The following is a 20034-nucleotide window of genomic DNA, read 5'->3' on the forward strand; positions in this document are numbered from 1 at the left end:
TTACTGTATCTGAATATAAACCACAGTATCATAAATGTGACAGTAGACCAACTGATAAATCGAATAGTGGATTAGAAACTGGTTTAAATAAACTGATCTGTTTAAAGCAAAAGCAAAAACGAGTGAAATTAAAGAAACACAATGTAGTGATTCTTCTATTTGAGTGTATTGAAGCTGTGCTTCGATGTGTGATGTTTGTGATGTACAATATAGTATAAGGCAGTTTACCATGAAATTCTACTTCAACTTTAGATTTTATTTTTACTAATCAGCTAGCTAATTGAATAAGCTAATCTAGCTAGGTTATATCTTATAAAACTTAACTACATTGCAAAGAAATATCTAATTATCTAGAAGAATGAATGAAATTTTATTATTTCTCATTAAGAATAATTCTGCTTATGTCTAGAAATAAATGGCTGAAATAAGTAGAATTACAAGGAATTTAAATAATAATATTGAATAATCTTATATTTGTCAAAAAAAAAAAAAGGGGAAACATTAGCTGATGTTCCTTATATACAAGACTTGTTTACTGGTGAAGATAATCCATATACATTTTTTGCAGTCTAGCTAGCTGAATTAGCAAACTAACTAGCTTAATTGAAAAAAGAAATTGAAATCATAACTAGCTAGCTACATTAACAAGCTAAAGCTTAACAAAACCTAACTAGCTAAGTCATTTAAAGTAAATTTTAAAAAATCAGCTTTAACTTTAACTAACAATATCATTTTACAAAGTAAGGTACGATATTTCACTAGCTAGCTAGAGGATTTCAAAGAAAATGTCAAACAACATATTTCTTACAGTTGAATTTAAGCAACATTTGATATTGAATTTTTTTTGACATGGGAAGGAAACAAGAATCCTTATTCTGTGTGAATCGGTATCTTGAGGAAAAGAAAAATATTTACTACAAAATTTTGTAAAAATCTCACGGAATCCGTCACGGGTTTTTAGATCGAACAGAAAAATTCAAGGACTAAAATATTTGTTTCTAGTCCTTATTTACAGCATTTCCACCACATTTCTTCCAGCAAACAACAATGTTTTCTCCAAAACAGAGCATAAAAGATAGATAGATTTATTATTAAACATCTATAAATTAGAAAACAATAATCATGGCTTGATGTTCAATATTACAGTTTAATAATTCAGTCAGTCATATTACAAACTACCTACTTATAACTTAAGAGCCAGAAACTTTACACTTTGTTTTTTTTTTAAATACGCTGATACAATTCAGTACAAAAATAAAAAGCAGTACAATTGTACAAACATACATACAATTATTTTCGAACAGTCCTGATGCCGCAGAGTTCCATTTTGCAGTTTTTTTTATTATTATTATTTCTTTGGAATTCCAGCCTTGAGGGCAAAAAGTGTGAGAGGATTAAATCCACCGCTGAGTAAACAGAAGGGTCAATCCTGGATTCTGTGTCTTGCGAAGGTAAACTTTCCTTGCGATGTTTATCTGGAGTCCCCCACAGAAGTAGAAATGTTTTAACGCTTTTACGACGAAATGAGGACAATTTCTGAAAACATTTTAAATAGTGTTTGCTATGCAGAAGCATTTTTGCATTTTTGGATTTCACAATAATCCGTGACGAAATACTACACCGATTTTTATTGCTACATAGTGAAATTAGAATTTAAAATTTGTTTTTTTTTTAACTTACTAAGAATAAACAGTAACAATTTGATTGAGAAAAAAAACAACAAAAAAATAAAAAACAAAAAAATATATATTTTTTAAAACTTGAATGAATGAGGTCATCTGAGAGGTACTCCTGTGGCCATAATACACATAAACAACTGGAACACTCATGAATGCTTGATCATGTTACTGGATGATATCACGAAAGGTCATTTTCTGGAATATCGTCAGTAGTTACATAGTAACAAGTAGCTGACCGGATGTTAGAATTTTTAAAAAATTTTACCGATTTTTTCCATTTCTGTTCTTTTACCATTTTGTTTTTTTTTTTTTTTTAAATACACATATGCATCTTTCAGGTGAATAACTGAATGATAATCTTCATAATTGTTTAAAAAAAATTAAAGCTTTAAATCTACACTATAATTCACCTTTTTATGTAAAAATAAAATAGGTGCAAGAGGTGGAATGGTATATTTTGTGAGTGGAAAAAATCTTTAAATAGCATGATGTGATATCACCCACACCTAGTGTACAGGTATCTTTGGTAAAAGTGGACGCTCATGAAGACAAAAACAAACAAAAACAAACAAACATATTCGGACATATATATATATATATATATATCATTACTATTAGGCCTGTGCTACGTGGGAAAAGGCTTGTGTGAAATCTGGAGAGTTTAACAGCATGTCATAAAAAACTGTCATTAAGGCACTGGATAGAGGTGCTCATTTACATATTGCAGGATTCTATGATGTCATAACATCACTCGATGAAATGCGCGGTCGATTGACGTCATCCTCGGAAAACAAAATGTGCAAATCCCAGCCCGAGATATCCTCCATATCTGTCACGGGTATCGACTGAACGTTTAAAAAAACAAAAATGCTGGGAAGAAAAAGAAAAACAAACAAAACAAAACAAAAAAAACAATAGAGGCACTTTTTTTTAACGAAGTGTCCAGTGGATTTGAAATCCCAGGTTGCTCCTTGTTTTCAAGTCTTTCTGCAGCAGGAATAACAGCTAGCATGGTTAAAACAAAACAAAAAAAAAAGAAAGCTAGCTGTCCGTCATCCCGCCCTCTTCCTCCTCCTCCATGCATCCACCCATCCCCCCATCTTGTCCAATGTTCCAGCAGCCAGGGGTTTGACGTTGCTACGATTTGTCTCCTTGAAGAACCTGGAAAGAGCAAAGCACACACACAAAATAAATAAATAAATAAATAGAATAGAATAAAAAAATCACTGATGAGTCAACCGTGCGTGGACGGCAAGCGTTCGCGCCCCGCTGATTAAGGGGGCAAGCTTAAAAAGAATGCGCTGATCAAAATACTTCGGGGGGTCAAGCTGCATTTTAATCACAAGGCTGCTTTTAAAGGCTTTGCATTTGGGTGGTATAATTGCTGAAAGGTTCTGGAAAACTTCATGCTGCGCTGGAAGATTAGAGGCAGTCATCCCGGTTCAAAAGTTCCTCGGTCGCACGGACAAACGTTTAGCATGTGTCCTTGCGCAGAGCAGAAAGACCACAGCGCAGAGGGGGGGTTTGGTTAGGAAAAGTGGCTAATGATCTGTCGGTCATGTTCTTTGCGTGCACTTGAGCGCAGACCCGTTGCGAGACAACCCTTACCATTACCAAACAAAGAATTACCACAGAATCGTCAGAAAAAAAGAAAGAGAGAGAGAGAGGGAGAGAGAGAGAGAAATGCAGTGCAGAATGCAGATGGGGTCTTCTTCAGAAGTGAGCTAAACAGGGCGCCTTGATTTTGCGCAAAATCCAAATAGCTGACACTTCTGTAAACAATTTGGTCATAGAATAAAAATGGAAGGCAGAAAATGTTCCTTCTCTTTAATCTGTCTAGACAGATAATTCGCTCAGGGATCAAATTACTACTAGCATGACCTACTACTATGCTAATAATAATAATAATAATAATAATAATAATAATCAGTAAAACCTTTCATAAGTTTTCAGTTAAATAATATAATGCTATTTAAATATAGTTAAAATGTTGCTGTGAACTTGTTAGGGAAATATTCTCTTTCCTTTGCTTTAAAAAAAACCATATATATATATATATATATATATATATATATATATTTTAATTGGACACATGCTAAGGTTTTTTTGTTCTTCTTTCTTTTTTTACAAGCCCCACAGTATTAGAGCTGGGAGCAATTATTTGAAGGATCGAGTCGGAGGTTAAATAATCGGTAGTCGTACGATCGTCGGTTCGAGTTAAGCTGAAGTGGCTGGAAACAAAACTGGACTTAATCAGTCATCGGTCCTCAGGACAATTTCAAATTGACCCCAATTTTCTACTTGTAACTGTGTAAAACTTTCCCGGCTGCCCGTCTCTTGCCTGATCTGCACCTGGATCTAATATCCAGACGCTACTGTCCATCGTTTATTTATTTTCTCATGCACTCTCTCTAGTATTAACAGAAAAAAAAGGCAAGACGGAATGAATTCCTGCTTTCTCAGTGAAATATTTAGAAAGAGTGTATGTATATTTTTGTCTGTTTTTATTGTTTTGTCTGAGAAACCGTGTCCCAGTATTTTGTCTGAACTTACTCTTTTGTCCGAGTAGTTTGTCTCTACTTATCATTTTGTTTTTGTTTTTTTTTTCTCATATATTGTTTGTTTCGGAGTATTTCTACTGTGTTTATTATTTTGTTTGAATATTTTGTTTATATTGATTGTTTTGTCTGCATCTTTTGTTTTGTCTGAATATTCTGTCATTTCATAATTATTGCTTTTTTACACTGTTTTGTATGTTTGTTTGTTTATGTCGTCAGTATGGATGGTGTTGTCTGAGTATTTTATTTACTTGTTTAGAAATATGCTTATTATAGTTATTCTGCTTTTTGTTATTATTTTGTCTGAATACGTTGTCATGGATAACATGGATTGTTTTGTTTGAATATTTTTGCCTGTGTTTATTTTTGCCTGTAGTATTTTGTCTGTACTTTTTTGTTTGTCTCAGTTTTTGTCTGTACAATCTGGACAGTTGTATGCTTTTTATATTATTATTTTATCAGAATATTTTGTCAATATGGATTGTTTCGTTTGAGTGTTTGGTCTGTAGTTGTTTTCTCTTTAGTATTTTGTCTGTACTGTTTTGGTCTGTAATTATTGTTTTCTATGCTGTTTGTATGCTTATTTTTATGCTTATTTTATTATTATTTTGTCTGAATGGTGGTTTTGTCTGAGCATTTTGTCTTTCCTTATTGTTTTGTTTGAATATGTCTGTATTTATTTTCTTGTTTATGTTTTTGTCTGTACTTTTTGTTTAGTCTGAATACACAGACTCTGAAAATAATGTTTTGTATATTGTTTGTATGCATTATTTTTTGTCTGAATACGTCCTTTGTTCTTATTGTTTTGTCTTAACATTTTGTTTCTATTTATTGTTTTGTTTGAGTATTTTGTCTGTACTTTTTGTTTAGTCTGACTATTTTCTCTGTAATGTTTTGTATTTTGTTTCTCTGCTTATTATTATTGTTACTTTGCTTATTCTGTCTGAATATGTTCTTTGTTCTTACTGTTTTGTCTGAGTATTTTGTATTTACGTTTTGTTTAGTCAGAATAGTTTCTCTAAAAAATGTTTTGTAAATTGATGGTATGATTATTTTAATTTTTTCTCAGATATGTTCTTTGTTCTTTTCGCTTTGTCTTAATATTTTGTTTCTATTTATCATTTTGTTTGTGTTTTGTCTGTACTTTTTGTTTAGTCTGAATATTTTTTATCTGTAATGTCTGTATTTTGTTTCTATGCTTATTATTATTATTATTATTATTATTATTATTACTTTGCTTATTCTGTCTGAATATGTTGTTTGTTCTTATTGTTTTGTCTGAGTATTTTGTCTGTACACTTTTGTCTGATTTCTGTTTGCATCTACTGGTTCAAAACATACTTTATCGAATTTCACCACCAGGATTAGGGTGAATAAGAGCTGCACATACCTGGTTTCGGGTTTTGTGAGACTTTTGCAGCCAGACGCGCCACTGGTCGTACTGTTTGATGCTCATGGCGCTGCAGTCGGAAACACGCTTGCGCACCCAGCTGAAGAACTGCTTCAGGTCCTGACGCAGTGTCGAGTTCTGCCGGGCCGCTTTGGAGTCACACGAACCTGCCATCGAGCGCTCTGAAGAACAGACAAGAACACAAAATACACGTTAAAATCGACTTACTACTGATGACCAACCAGATGGTTAGGGAGGTCTACTAGGAACCTCTTTTGTTGAAACCAACAAGTGGAAACTTCATGCTGGATGAAGGGTTTTAGTCGTGGAAAAGGCAGGTGATGGACAAAGTGTGCTCATGTTTGTATAAACTTCGATTTGTTCTCTAATATTTCCGCTGCTTCATTACCGATCAAAGTATATATACTTCACGCCATCGCTTTCTTATGCTAGCTTTGTTATTGCCACATCTGCCCCAATAAAATTTCTCGTCATAAACCACCGTCCTTAAAACAGACATTTAGAGCACTGTTTGTGCCAAAGTTCAGTAACTAATTTCATTAAATTTCATTGTTAAAAATTCATGTGAATTGCTGAACTTTTATCCCAGCAGGATATCAAGCTGGTTGTTCTGCCAGGCCCTGCTTTGAGTTGGATGACGAACAATGATTGGTCGGGTCCAAAGTATTTTCAGTGTCGGCCACAAATCACGCACGAGTCTCGGAGACTATGGAAATACTGCTGAACAGAAATACTGCAGAATGATCGCAGCAGGGAGTGAAGTAAACCTAGGACTTTAATGGGATAATAGCCATAACTACAGGCAGTGGGTACGGAAAACTTACAAGCAACACTAATACGAGCAATAGGAGGCATAGCTGTGGAGACGATCGCTGGAATTGTTAAAATAAATGAGAAGGCAACTCCAACACCATTACTGGAGCTGGTATTTAAAAAAAAATTTAAAAAAACCTCGCTAAACAAACACGCACTGGACATTTTGATGCAATAAGCAAACTTTTAAATGTCTGCCATTCTTCAGTCTGTTCATTCTGTCAAGATTGATTCGTTTGGATAGACAGTTTGCCCAAACACACACACACACACACACACACACATTGTAACACAATACTCTTCCCTAACAAGTGCCCAGTCTTATCTTTTGAGTCATCACAAACACAAATAAGCAACCATCACTAAGTTTTTTTAACACCAGCTCGGCTGTCTAAAACCCAGGGGACGATCACTGCATTGAATCCCGAATTACTCCTCTTTCACTTTTTTATGGCGGACAATAACGAAACACGGGACGGCGCAAAAAAATAAATTCAGCTCTACTTTAAATAAATAGCGACTTTAGTCGCTCCAGATGCGGCGTGTGAGTTACAGGAAGCGGCGGAACGTGGTGGGGAGCTAATCTGTTAATCTTCAGAAAACAGTCTTTCGAAACAAATGTATCAAATGCTCCCTGCGGCCACTTTTTGGCGAGCCGCAAAGTGGGAAGAGATGTGTGGGATGTGTAATCTGTTTCATGTGCAGCGATGGTTTTTTAGCTGCTGGATTTAGCACTGTCTCGAATATGTATCCCATTAAGCAACGGATTGCAGGACACGTACAATATGTGGCGACGTGATGAAGGACGGATGGTGTCTCAATCCTGCCGGGGCTTTTTATTATTGCCGTTTTCCTCGGTGGAGATCAGAGTGTCTGCTAGCCATCCTTTTTTCCTATTCATTATGTCATTTTTTATGTCATGTTTTTTTTTTGTGAAGGGTTTTTTTTCAGCCTGTTGATTACCAACATGTGCGAATATTTCTTGTCATTCGCTCGAGGTTTCTAGTCTTGATAATTGGAATTCACAGCACAGTTCATCTCAATTTGCTTCATTTTTAAGAAAGATGCGTCTTCTCACACAACACCTGATTCCCGGTCTCGGCTAGCATGTTGCACATAAACGTTTTCACCAGATGAACCTGATGAAAAATTCTTGGCAGATGAAAAATGATTTTCTTTATGCCCAAAAAAGGACGTTCATGATGCATATAGTGGCGCCCACAAAAATGGTAAAGCGACAAAATGACAGTTAAATAGTGAAAGAGTGCCTTTAAACATGGCACATGCTAAATCGTCTTCTGGCGAAGCAATCGCTTACCGCTGTGTGGCGTGGACGCTGCCGTTGGATGACTCCAGTCACTCCAGATGCCTGCTTTCCTGGATCCCAGTATGCCCACTGGGTTACACCGCACCTGCACAAAGTACACGGTCCCTGGCCTGAGCCCTGCCAACCTGCAGGACGTCTGGTTCCCCATGTCATCCACCACCTACAGTGAGAAAGAAACCCAAACAAAATACGTCACATCGAAGACCTACACACACATACACGCTTGACTAATAGGGCCTGTTTACGTTCCTAAAAACCAGACCATTCATGCTAGAATCCACAAAGCAAGCTGGCACAGGCTCGACTGTTAAGCAGGAGACAATATTCTCTCGGAGAGAGGATCCGACATGTATCCTTCGAAAGAAGCCAACACACACACACTCTCTCACACACACACACACACACACATACACGTCTGCTTGAGATGGTAAATGATACAGCCAAACACACGCTTCATGCTGTTCTTTGCCATGCACGCCTACTTCGCCCCGAGAGGAAATCTGTTACCTATTACTTATTACAGACTGAGTAATTGGACTGGGTGAAGACGGCACCAACAGCTTACAAGCGGCGGCCGAAACCCAAGCCGAGCCAAGAACCTTCGCTCTCCTCTAATTTTCGTTCGGAATACTGCACGTTTCAGAGGAGGGACGAGTTTCAAATGCAGGAATGTCGTATGCCTCCGAGCAGGATAATAAGCACCGGGGCCCCATGTAATTATTTACAACCGCGACCGGCCTGATTCGGCCCATGTCCGCCGTCTCCCTTTCCTTTACAAAAGCAACAAACATTCGAGAACGCCGCAACCAACATGATCAAACGGATCGCTCCACGCTCCAATTCGTCACGGGCCCATCATTACAATTGAATACTTGAATGGTAACAGACTTGCCAGGTTGTAGCGCTAGCCGGCAGGATGACAGGACGACGTGCTGGAGAATAGAGCACCAATGTCACTGATCTTAAAGAGGAACGAATGCTTAAAGTCACTTATCGTATTTTGGGAACAATCAGATATCCTGGCAGAGCGATGACATTTGAAAAGTCAGAAAGAAAGAAAAACGACGGTACGTTGTGTTATGTGTAACCCAATCTCTTTGGCCTGCTCTGGAGAGAACCTGCCTGCTGATTGAAACCATATGAAGAACACAAAGAACGGTGAAAGCTTATTTCAAGGCTGTGTATCACGACGACACGACAACTGGAAACCACGTGGCCTCCTGTTCCCGCTGTTGTCGGAAAAGGGCATTTCCAACCAGCCGTAGAACAGAGAGCCTAAACAGGCACCAAGAAGCATTTTTTGGCAGAGTTTGGGATCAGAGATCTGAATCGGTGCACCAGTTCATCATTAAACCCCTACGGAATTGAGTCAGGTGAACTGGAGAAGGAAAATAAACTAGCATGTGCCACCAGAGCTGACGATTTTACTGTTGTCTTTCATAGATATTTAATAACAAACTATTTTAAACACATTTTTTACCAAGCCAAGGTTTCACAGAACACTTTGGAAGGTTTCCTTCGGTGCACTTTGTCAGATCAGTCAAGTACTTTCTTCTCCAGATCTCCATGAACCCTTCTCACATCCGATAAATATATATATATATATAAATATACATATATATGAATATATATATATATATATATTCATATATATGTATATTTGTATGTGTGTATCCAATATCTTATTGGATTTTCATAATTTATCATATTTTTAAATATTTTTACTGTTAGTTTTTATATTCCTTTTTTCTTTAAATATTTTATCTATATCCCTACATTTTTATGTCTATACACTTTAAACTTACTCTATTCTTCTTTCAAAGGACAGTCGTAAAAAAGCATTTCACAACATGTCATTCTGTGTATGATTTTGTATGTGATAAATAAAATTTGAATTTGAATACACCGCCTCCTCCAAAAGTATTGGAACAACAGGTCAATTTGTTCGTGTTTTTTTTCCCCCATACAACGAAGACATTTTAGTTTGCAATCAAAAGATCAAATTATAAGACGACAGACCAGAATTTTCCATTTTTATTTCCCAATATTTACACCTAAATCTGTTCAACAATTTTGAACGTGACAATTTTAGTGGCAGACCATGCATTTTTTCATGTGAGCAAAAACATAGGAACAGAAAGTCGTAAAGACAATGTAAGTAGTTAATATTTAATGTTTGGTTTGTTTATGCTTCCAGAGTCTGAACCAACAACTAGACATCCATTGCATCCTTAAATAGTCGATCTAAAACAACACACCTGGCCAAAAAAGAAACACCTGTCGTTCTTGTGTTCCACTATTTTTGGTCATTTGGAAAAATAGGTTGGCTGAAACTAAAGGCACCAGGCTTAAAGTTGGTCGCGTGACATTTTAAGAGATTTCTTCACTCAGTGCAAATAAACTACGACAATGTAAAGCAACAAATCCCAAAAAACATTTTTCAGACTAATTCTATTTCACGTGTGGTCCAACATTTCTTTAATTCCATGCTTTAGTATAACTGGCATATTACAACCATATATTTATTAAATGTATAGAAGGCGTAGCAGAGATCGTTTGCACCTGTGTGTAGCTAGTACAGCTATCCTAAAAAGAAAACAAAGCTTAGCAAGGAAGATAACAAGAAGCAACAACAAAAATAAAAAAGAGCAGCTGCTACACAGCCACAAGAAACAAACTAGCAACTTTTTCATTTCTGGTATAAATGTAGGGTAAACATACAGCTAGCTAACTTTTACAAGTTTGGCTAATTTTCAAGAAAATATCTTGCAAATCAAGAGTGAAATATGGAACGCTTTCTATGTTGGCCAATGTTTAGGCATACAATAATATAAGGGGGTGCTTGCAAATTCACATATGTTTCCAAGTTCTTGACATTTATTGCTTTAAGAGACACATAGATAACACAGCTGAGTAGTTAAGGGGTTAAACATCTTGTCTAAAAGCCCTGTAGTGGTTCTCTGGTAGGTCTGGGATTTATTCTTACAAAATGGCTCTCAGGCTCTGCCTAAGAATCGATCACAATCCTTTTAAATCGAACGATCCTATAATAGAAAGCCAACAACATTCAGAAGACTAACGATACGCAACCAGTGCTCCTAATGACAATTAGCATAACCACGACAATTAGCATAAAGCAAACAAAATCATATCATCTAGGTGGCCACCTTTCAGCATCTCTAAAGATCTAAAATGGACTCGAAACATCTTTTATCTTTCAACTGAAGATGCCTTTCTTTTTTCCCCCTCCAATTCCTAACTTTTATGGGCTTTATTATTTTCCATTTATAGCCGATTCCTGGCACAAGCAGCGACGTTTTTACAAGGTGCACAGCAATAAATCTTTCCTCATTTCCATGGATAATGGAACCTTGGTAACTTTAACCTAGGATATTCCTATCACCCTTAGGGAAGGTTTCACATACCTAGGTGCCACAATAAAGTCGTGATTCATTGTGAAGCGGATGGTAAGCATGTGTTTTCCGTTCAGATGTTGGAGATTAGCATTGCTACATGTCTCTATAGTAGCATCTATTCAATTTACTCAAAATCCCATACAATCCATAAAACATGGTGGTGGTAGTATCTCAGGAAGTACTGAATTCTGGGATGCAAGGTGCGCCCCAACGCTACAAAGGTACTAACTGCTCATGGAAAGCCAAACATCCTAAGAGGAATGAGGGGGTCTGGCAGAGCTTAGACCTTTCATACAGAAGCTACGCAAGTCAGGGTGAATGATGACTTTCTGACTCGAAATGAAACACTAAAGCAGCATTAGTTAAACAGTTAAAGCTCCAAGATATCCGGTGTCTACCTAATAAATCTAAACCCTCTTGCCCAAATCTGATATCGCCGTGAATCACTCTGCAAGGTGTCTGCTCAAGATCCTGTAAAAATATCCGTAAATCTCTTAACTCCCACATGGCAGAGTTCCTGCTGTTGCAAAAGCCAGAGGCGTCCACAAGCCATTCGGCGACCTCTAAAACAAACCCCGGCTGCGCTAATAAAAACACTGCAGTGAAAATCAATCGGCCATCAAATGAACAGCGCCGTCAATCATTCCAATGAACTCAGCAACCGGTTCAAGCGAGATGGTTGGGTAAGACGAAGAGTTTTGTCGTAAACGTTCAAAGAATTCATGGTGCCTACCTTCCACTCGGTGCTGTCTTCGAGTCTGTAGCGGATCTGGTACTTGGCCTGGAAGAGATAGTCCTTAAGGGCGGGTGGGGTTCCCCAGCGCACGGTCAGCTGATCGTCCAGATCGCCCACACGGCTCACATGGACGTCGGCCGGAGGATCCGTTGTCACTAAGCAGGAGATGAGAAGAACTTTTGTTACACATCTATGACTAAAAACAAGATCTTTGTTGACCAAAGAACCGTGGAATGGGGCCACAATTCTTGAATCTGACTGGTCAAAAGGTGCTGGATTATTTTACAGTATTAGGGTTAGAGTCGGTCTCTCCGTCTTACAGTAGGACCAGTTCTAATTCAATTATAAGCAGTTATATTTATTACTTTAGTACTAATAATCACTTGCAGGGACTAGGGGCACAACCTAGAAACTCTAAAGCTAAAAATAAACAATTTTATTAAAATGTGCTGTTTGTGTCTTCTTGACGTTCACTTTTACAGAAGGAGTCTCCAGTGTCAGTAAATGTTTAGTTCACAGGTAACACAACACTGTCTTTTTTCCCAAAAGACAGGAACTAAGAAGCACATAAATAGTACAAGAGAAACAAAATATTTCAGCCCATTTATTTTCCTATACCCCTACCTATAACGCTCCACTGTGTTTTCTTCCTTACAAAAGCAACCAGAACACACAGCAAACATTCTACAAGGCCATGATTTAGCGCCGAGGGAAAAACAGATGGGCGTGATACCCAAAACTGAACTATTGTCATTTTTTTTCCTTTTCTCGGTTACACCCACCCTTTCAATTTCACCGTACGGGTGACGAATTAAAGAGGAAAACAAATTCCATGGTGCCAAGGTAATGTTTATTTTGCTAGCACTTCAGGCCACTTGTTTAGTTAAAAGAACAGAGATTTAATGAGGATGGAAATGATGTAATTTAGCCGGCTGTGGGCTTCACACTTCATCACCATATCTCAGCCTAATGGAACTCTTATGGGAGGATTTTGTGGTGCTATCCTCAACCTCCATGGATTATAAACACCCTAACGTTTGGGAATATCATCTGGAAGAACGGCTTTCGTCACTGAATTTGTATTATGACAGAATGAATGCACATCCTTTGCGGTACATCCTTTACGTTTCCTTCAGGGATTCGCTCCTAGATTGCACACAGGACGTTGCTGATAACATCACACACACAAACCCCAAGGAAGAAGCCTTCAATTGTGTAGCGAAGTGGAGGCGTTTGGGTGTGACGAGTGCGTCATGCTTCTGGTATCACTAGTGCAACACCCACCTTCCTCTTCCAGCTGTTGCTCACCTCTAAACATGCCCCTGCTTTCCAGGTGTGAGACATACAAACTCTAACGTGTACCAGAAACGTTCCAACAGGGAATTCTACCACTAATATTTTCCGAACTCCTTTTCTTTCTTTCACGGGTTTATCTTTCAAAATAAATAAATAAATAAATAAATACATAAATAAACGAGATTCTATTTACTACCTCTGCTCCGAGGTCTGATTCTGATATTCAGAAATTTCCATTCGGGAAAAAAGGAAAAACAAAAAAGTCAGGAGCAGGTCAGTGATCAAAGATAATAACATGCAAAGGCATTTTACAGACTTCCTTTAATGTTGCATTGCCATTTAAACGTAGCCCAAGGCATGGCGCGCCATTCAGATTACCGAAAGCCTCGTAAACTTCCGTTCTCACACACACGCGAAAACAACTCGGCGTGTAGCGCGCAAACAGAAACCCAGGGTCGATGACACCACAATCAAAGGAACGGGGTAAGAGCGTGGCAATTCGTCACGCACTCCACCCACAGCTTTTATTTTTTTTCCCCCTTTCTTTCTTTCCCCTCTCTCTCTCCTGTCGCCCCGAGTGACATATAGAATGGGGTCAGAGGTCACATTCACTCACTCACTCACCCACGTCCAAGATATCCAAGTTGATGACGTCTGAGGTGGCGCTCCCGAGCTGGTTGGAGGCCTCCACCCAGATCTCGTAGGGCGTGAAGAGGGCGAGGTCGCGTGGGATGTAGCATGTGTATGGCTGCCCGCCGCTGTAGTCTTCACACTCTTTTTCCTGACCGTACCACCTGCGCAGAACAGCAACACTTCCTCATTATCCGTCACAGCACATACTTACATCTAGAGAGGTGGTTTCACACATCATTGGAGATTTTGTCCTCCAGAGCACAATTACTAACCACCAAACCAATAAAAAGAGGCGCTATACAGTACGGGCTGAGGCGATTTTTTGTCAGAACTTGAGTGAATTATTTCTGGCTCAATGAAAACGTATGTAAAGCATGCGGCATCCTGTGCAATGGCAGTGTGAATAAGTGCCTTCTGCATTCTTTTCTTCGCTTTTTCAATAACCTCTTTTTGCTCATCAAAAGGATTAGAGCAGATCCGGTCTGAGAGCTTCTCAAACACCCACAAAACCGCCTTGGGCTAAAAGAATATTTCATGCAAAAAAAAAGAAAAAAAAAAAGGTGCTAATAATAAACCTTTCTGTGCAACTGGATGGAAGGGTGTGAGATCAAATCCCAAATTCAATCTAAAGAGAAAGTGTGTGTGTGTGTACATACTTCAGCTTGTATTTGAGTGTGTATTTGGTCTTAATGAAGGTCTCCCCCTGACCCCCAGGCGCCCATTTGCAGGTGAGATCTTTGGTGTTTCTCGACCAGCACGTAAGATTCACAGGTTTCTCGGGTGGCACTAGAGGGAGAAAAAGGGGGAAAAAAAGGAAAATGCATTCAATCAATCAATCAATAAATAAATCGAGCAAAGCTTTTCAATTTCATCCTGCTGTACAGAACACACCAAACAGGCTTATCCAAACACACATGATGTCTCATGACGTCTAGGAGAAACTTTAAACAACAGATCGTAATCTGCTTCCGCAAAAAAAAAAAAAAAAAAAGTTCGAACCAGATACGTTCAATTAAGGGGAAGAAGAAAGAGAACGGAGATGAAAAAGCAGATCTTCATCGAGAGCCTGAAAATAATGGCCTCGGCTTAAATATTTTCGACAGCGGATGAGCGTTTTCAGCTGCCATCCTCGATTAAGTTCGGGAAAAGCGCCAAGATTCCATTCAACTGAGAACAAAAGGCAGGCGGTGGAAGTGTCAGAGGCTGATTAAGGCTTTAAAAAAAAAAAAAAGAGTGAAGATGAGAGCTCGAAGCTCAGAGATGGGAGTAACGGAACACGGCACTTCAACACACACACTCTCTCTCTCTTGCGTCTCGTCCTGCGTCGTCGGTCTGGTCTGAGAGGACGCCCTGACGAGTAATTTTCCATAGAGTGGAGCGCTTCGACTTTCCGGATGAACGAGGTCCGATTTTTTTTGAGGAAGAGACGCCGAGTGGATGGAACTGGATGGAGATCAGAGGTGGCAAAAGAATGGCAACAGAGATAAAATAGATCTCTGTTTCTCTCTCTCTCACACACACACACACATATTACAGAAGCTTTCAGCGACCTGAGGTCTGATTTAACTGACACTCATAAACAAACAGCGTTTTGGAAAAAAATTCTATTTGAAGTCCCAAGGCTTTATTGAAACAATAAAACAAACAAGCACCAATTTTGACATTTTATTTTTCCTGACACAATTTGTCGGGAACAGTAACCGCTCCCAGCTGGAAGTAAATAACACTTAGCAGTAATAATCGTTTCATGCAACACGCCGGACTTTGAAAAAGTGTACAGCTGTGCCAATGGTTTGCGCATCATACGCTACTAAAGTCTCTGCTGGAGTTCAAGCTAGGATTAATAACGCTGTTAAAGACAGGAAATGCTACTCAAGATTCCAAAAAATTCCAGGATTCAGAAACATTTAAATGATATTATCTTATTAATGCAAAAAGATATCTTATTTTATTAATATTATTATTATTATTATTATTACTATCATTATTATTATGTATGCTTCAAAGCCTACAAAATGCAAAACGGCATCCTGTTGATTATTCCATTGGGTGCAAAAGTTTAGGCGCCCTTTCAAAAGCACAGAAGTTATGCCAGTATTTAAGTTCCAAGATTTCCCTTCGCACAAATTCAATCACAGCGAGAGGAAAAAGTGATAGGATGCACTGACATACCACTTGGATGTAGAATGTAAACTAAAGTTGGCCTTTTTCCATTCGAAGTACAAGAGGGGTGCAAACTTTTGCACTCAGGGTGTATGGTTCAGAGTGTGAGGAATTCGATTCGAGTCATTCACGACACATCTGGAACATCGGTGGCGGATCCTGAACGCCCGTGAAACAAAGAAAAACTGTTATTTTTATGTTATGACATCGTATAATAAACGACGTAGCACTATTCAGTCTCTTAAAAGGTTTTCCGTTCCCGTCGTCATGAAATGTCTAGTAGCAGTAAATCAAAGTGAAGTGAATTAGAAGGCAAGATTAAACTATGCCTTGTCATTTCGACTTGTTCCTACTAGCCATAGCGTCATAGAGATTTTTTTATGACCCAACACCTCTCTCTCTCTCTCCTTTCTGCTGACGTTCCCCTCTTTGTTTCATCCATAAAATCGTTTTTTCTTTTTGTTTTTTGACAAAATTACAAAATTATACGCCTCAGTCCACTCATCTTGACTCACTTGTCGTGTAATCACAGATATTTGACGTTTCAGAAATGAAAGACTAACCAAAATGATGGTCCGTTTCATTTCAGGGTTGCCAGCTGTGCATGACAAAGAGAAGTTCCAACAGCCAATCAAAAGCAGCCCAGGATCCAGCAGAGCCCCAGAATCCTGCTATGTTCCACCTGTTAACTCGTCTTACTCATTAATACCATAGTATGTAATAAACAGAGGGGTGACAAATGAAAGGAAGAGTATTCAGCGATCCCTCGTGTCCTTGTTGATGGGGGGCTGGGACGATCTGGAAATCTTGATTTTACTACTAGAAACATCTTTCCTCGAGGAGAAACCACTGACCTACCAGTTACAATTTCTCAGCCATTGACACCTATTTGAAAAAGAAACGTTGTTCATGATAAACGAAGCAACAACACTTACGGCCCACGTAGAGGCAGGACCCGGCGAGCACGTGCCCCCCGCCGCTGTGACACACCAGGTTGTCCCCCGAGCGCTGGCGCGAGCCGCTCAGGTTGCTCAATGTAACGCTGAGCACGCTGGGACTGAGCACGCTGTAGGTGTTGCTGGGAAGCCGTCGGCCGTTCAGCGTCCAGTAGAGCGAGCCGGCATGCAGGCCGTGGTCGGTACCGACAGAACACGTGGCCGTCAAGCTGGCGCCGATCCGAAGGGCCGGGTCCTGAGGATGCACGCTGGCCATCGCTGGAAGGATGGATACAGGATAAGAGGACACAGAAGGTCCGCAAAACGTGTTATTAAAGTCCTGTTATATACATCACAGCAGCTACAAACAGTCCTTTCCTTACTTACTAGCCTCGAATAACACAAAACAAAACAAACTGCAGCTCATCAAACCTTCCGACTGACTCTGGAGACTCCTTCCTTAAATGTTCACTTAAATGTAAAGCTCACTATAATGTATGTTTTTTCTTCCTCCCTGTCTAGCGCAAATCTACGCTACGCTGCTATATTGTGAACATGTAGAAATGAGAAACAGTACACTAGAATGATCAAATATGAGGTGGATGGGTTTTTTTTTTGTTTTCATTTAAACGTCACTGCTGATGCTGTAAAGCGCTCAGAAATTGTGCAAATTGAGAAGAAAAAGGACACTAAATGTACATTATACAGTATATGAAACGTCGTGTCTGACAAAATCTGTTGAAAATCGTCTTCATTTGGTCCCAATGCTTCTACTGAGCGCCTGCAATTTCATGGCCTATTACATCCCATCATTCAGATCATCATGGAGCGCGTGGACAGGAATCGCAGGTCTTTTACTCACAGCAGCAAATCACTCGTATTTATTTGAATTGTCTGTCCAAACTGGAAGCGATCTGCCTTTGCGAAGCAGAGAGGAGGTGGAGGAGTGGGAGGGTGAAGGTCTCGTCAGGTTAGCATTGAGGAAACGTACTAAACCAAAGCAAACACGCGGCGGCTCTCCGTTAAATCCCTCGGATTAGGTACAATTGAGAAGGGTGCAAAAAAGAGGAGCTGCCTACGACGGTGTCATTCAGCATTCAGCACCAGTGCATTAAAAAAAGGATACAATCAGGCCTAAGGTCTTTCGCCTACACATGCATTTGTGTCTGTTTATGTTAAACGGAGGCCCAGGGAAAACCACTCTGACTTTAAAAAAAAAAAAAAAAAAAAAAAAGCAAAACGTGTGTTTCCACATTCTCGAGAGCTGTTAAGTCTCACACCTGACAAAAAGGGTGTGAATGAATGTAGATGAGCTTAATTAGCTGTAATTAGTCTCTGCCTTTTTTTTTTTTTTTTTTTGCATTCACACCTGCACATGACACGGAACGAAGCCCGTGATTGCGCATAACGCTGCAGAATCCCCGGTGCAGAGGAATGAAGAGCTCGTGAGCAGGATTAACACCTGCGGCGTGTGCTGAAATGCATCTGGACTCCCAGAAACCGAAGATGACACCGATGGGGATCTGTTTTCTCTCGAAATCTCTTTAAACTTTCACTTGAATCAAAGAAGAAGAAAAAAAAATCCCCAATGTACCTATTTAGTTTGGGAGTCCATATATGGGGGAAAACACGTACACACACACACACACAGTACAGAGGAATCCCTAGAGTTGAATTTAACACCTAGGGTAAGTACTAAAAAAGCAATGATTTTAAAGCCAGCTACATAAACGATTACTTTATGTGTGTCCTGGAATGCATTTTTTTTCTAAAATAAATAAATAAATAATTTAAATTAAATTTGACTTAATGACTTTTTAGTCCTGAATTAATTAATTAATTAATTAATCACACTGACTTAACACCTTCAAGTTAGTCTGACAGCAATTGCAACTCTTTTAATACACATTACGCAGTGTTTATTACATAGTAATAAATGAATTAATTAACGCTCTGCACGCGCATAAATCACCGGTATAAGGTGTTAAATGCTCGTTTGCTGTGTGCTGTGGGAAATGAATTAAAACCCTGCACACACACACACACAAACACACACACACACTGTCAGTTTTGTTACAATCCATTACAAAAGCATGTGCTGAGACCTTGAACTCACACCCACTTTAGTATTATTATTTTTCTCTCTCCACTTTCCTCCGAATTGCATGAATGATTTGGTGTGCGGATTTTGCAGATTGCTGACTGATGCTGAGCAACAAAAAAACTGTCAGTGTTTTTTCTTTCTTTCTTTCTTTCTTTCTTTCTTACTCGTGCTTGTGTGGGATTTGTTGTACAGATATGCAAACGCTGGATCAGAAGTTTATTAAGGGTCCTTACACTCCAGAACACACACACACACACACACAAACACATTATATACATAATATTCGCACACGCACGCGCCTACACACACATACACACACGCCACAAATAAAAAAAAAAGATCTCCAACTCCTACTCACGGGTTGAAGGGAGCGCGCAGTGTGCGCCGGGAGCGCGCAGCATGAAAAACAATAAGACGATCATGTCCCGGGACGTGCTACTTCTCCGCATGATCGTTCCTCTTGGAATCGTGGTATCTTTACGTCGCGATCGTTAATATTCCTCCTGCGATTGGATAATCTTGGGGAGCTTGTACAGGACTCCTCCGATCTGCTTCCCCCTCTCTCTCTCTCTCTCTCTCTCTCTCTCTTCTCTGTGAGGTGTTGCTCAGTCAGTCAAGGCAGACTGGACTTCTCTCTCTTAAAAAAAAAAAAAAAAAGCCAGCCTATCCAGCGTGCTTTGACGCGACACGATGGCTCGCTCGTGCTCTTTCGTGCCGTTTGGTCATCGTTTAGCAGGACGCGTCCAAGTTTATGAGAAGCCAGTGGGAGCACCGCACCAGTGGGCGGGGCGCTTAGGTTTCGCAAGCCCCTCCCCCTTTCGCCTCCTCCTCCTCTTGCTGTCTTTCTTTTTCACTCCTCGTCACTGCGCTTCCTTCCATCCCACCCCACCTTCTGGAATGAAGTGGAGTGAAAGCATGTTTTCTGGGGGCCATGGGAAACTCAGCACTGGTTGAGGTACAGCA

At 39.4% G+C, this 20034-nt stretch overlaps 1 protein-coding gene across 1 annotated transcript; it reads right to left on the reverse strand.

Annotated features, from left to right (window-relative positions):
• Nucleotides 1-1133: 1133 nt before the first annotated feature.
• Nucleotides 1134-19843, reverse strand: crlf1a (cytokine receptor-like factor 1a). The gene is made up of 8 exons (XM_058395725.1): nt 19430-19843; nt 16968-17246; nt 14526-14655; nt 13861-14030; nt 11938-12095; nt 7780-7948; nt 5628-5809; nt 1134-2840 (listed from the first exon to the last, which is right to left on the reverse strand). Exons 1-8 carry the CDS (start codon nt 19518-19520, stop codon nt 2817-2819), a joined length of 1203 nt encoding a protein of 400 aa, XP_058251708.1. The 5' UTR covers nt 19521-19843; the 3' UTR covers nt 1134-2816.
• Between the last annotated feature and the right edge of the window lie 191 nt (nt 19844-20034).

The sequence above is a fragment of the Hemibagrus wyckioides genome, linkage group LG07, assembly GCF_019097595.1.
Source record: "Hemibagrus wyckioides isolate EC202008001 linkage group LG07, SWU_Hwy_1.0, whole genome shotgun sequence".
Lineage (NCBI taxonomy): Eukaryota > Metazoa > Chordata > Actinopteri > Siluriformes > Bagridae > Hemibagrus > Hemibagrus wyckioides.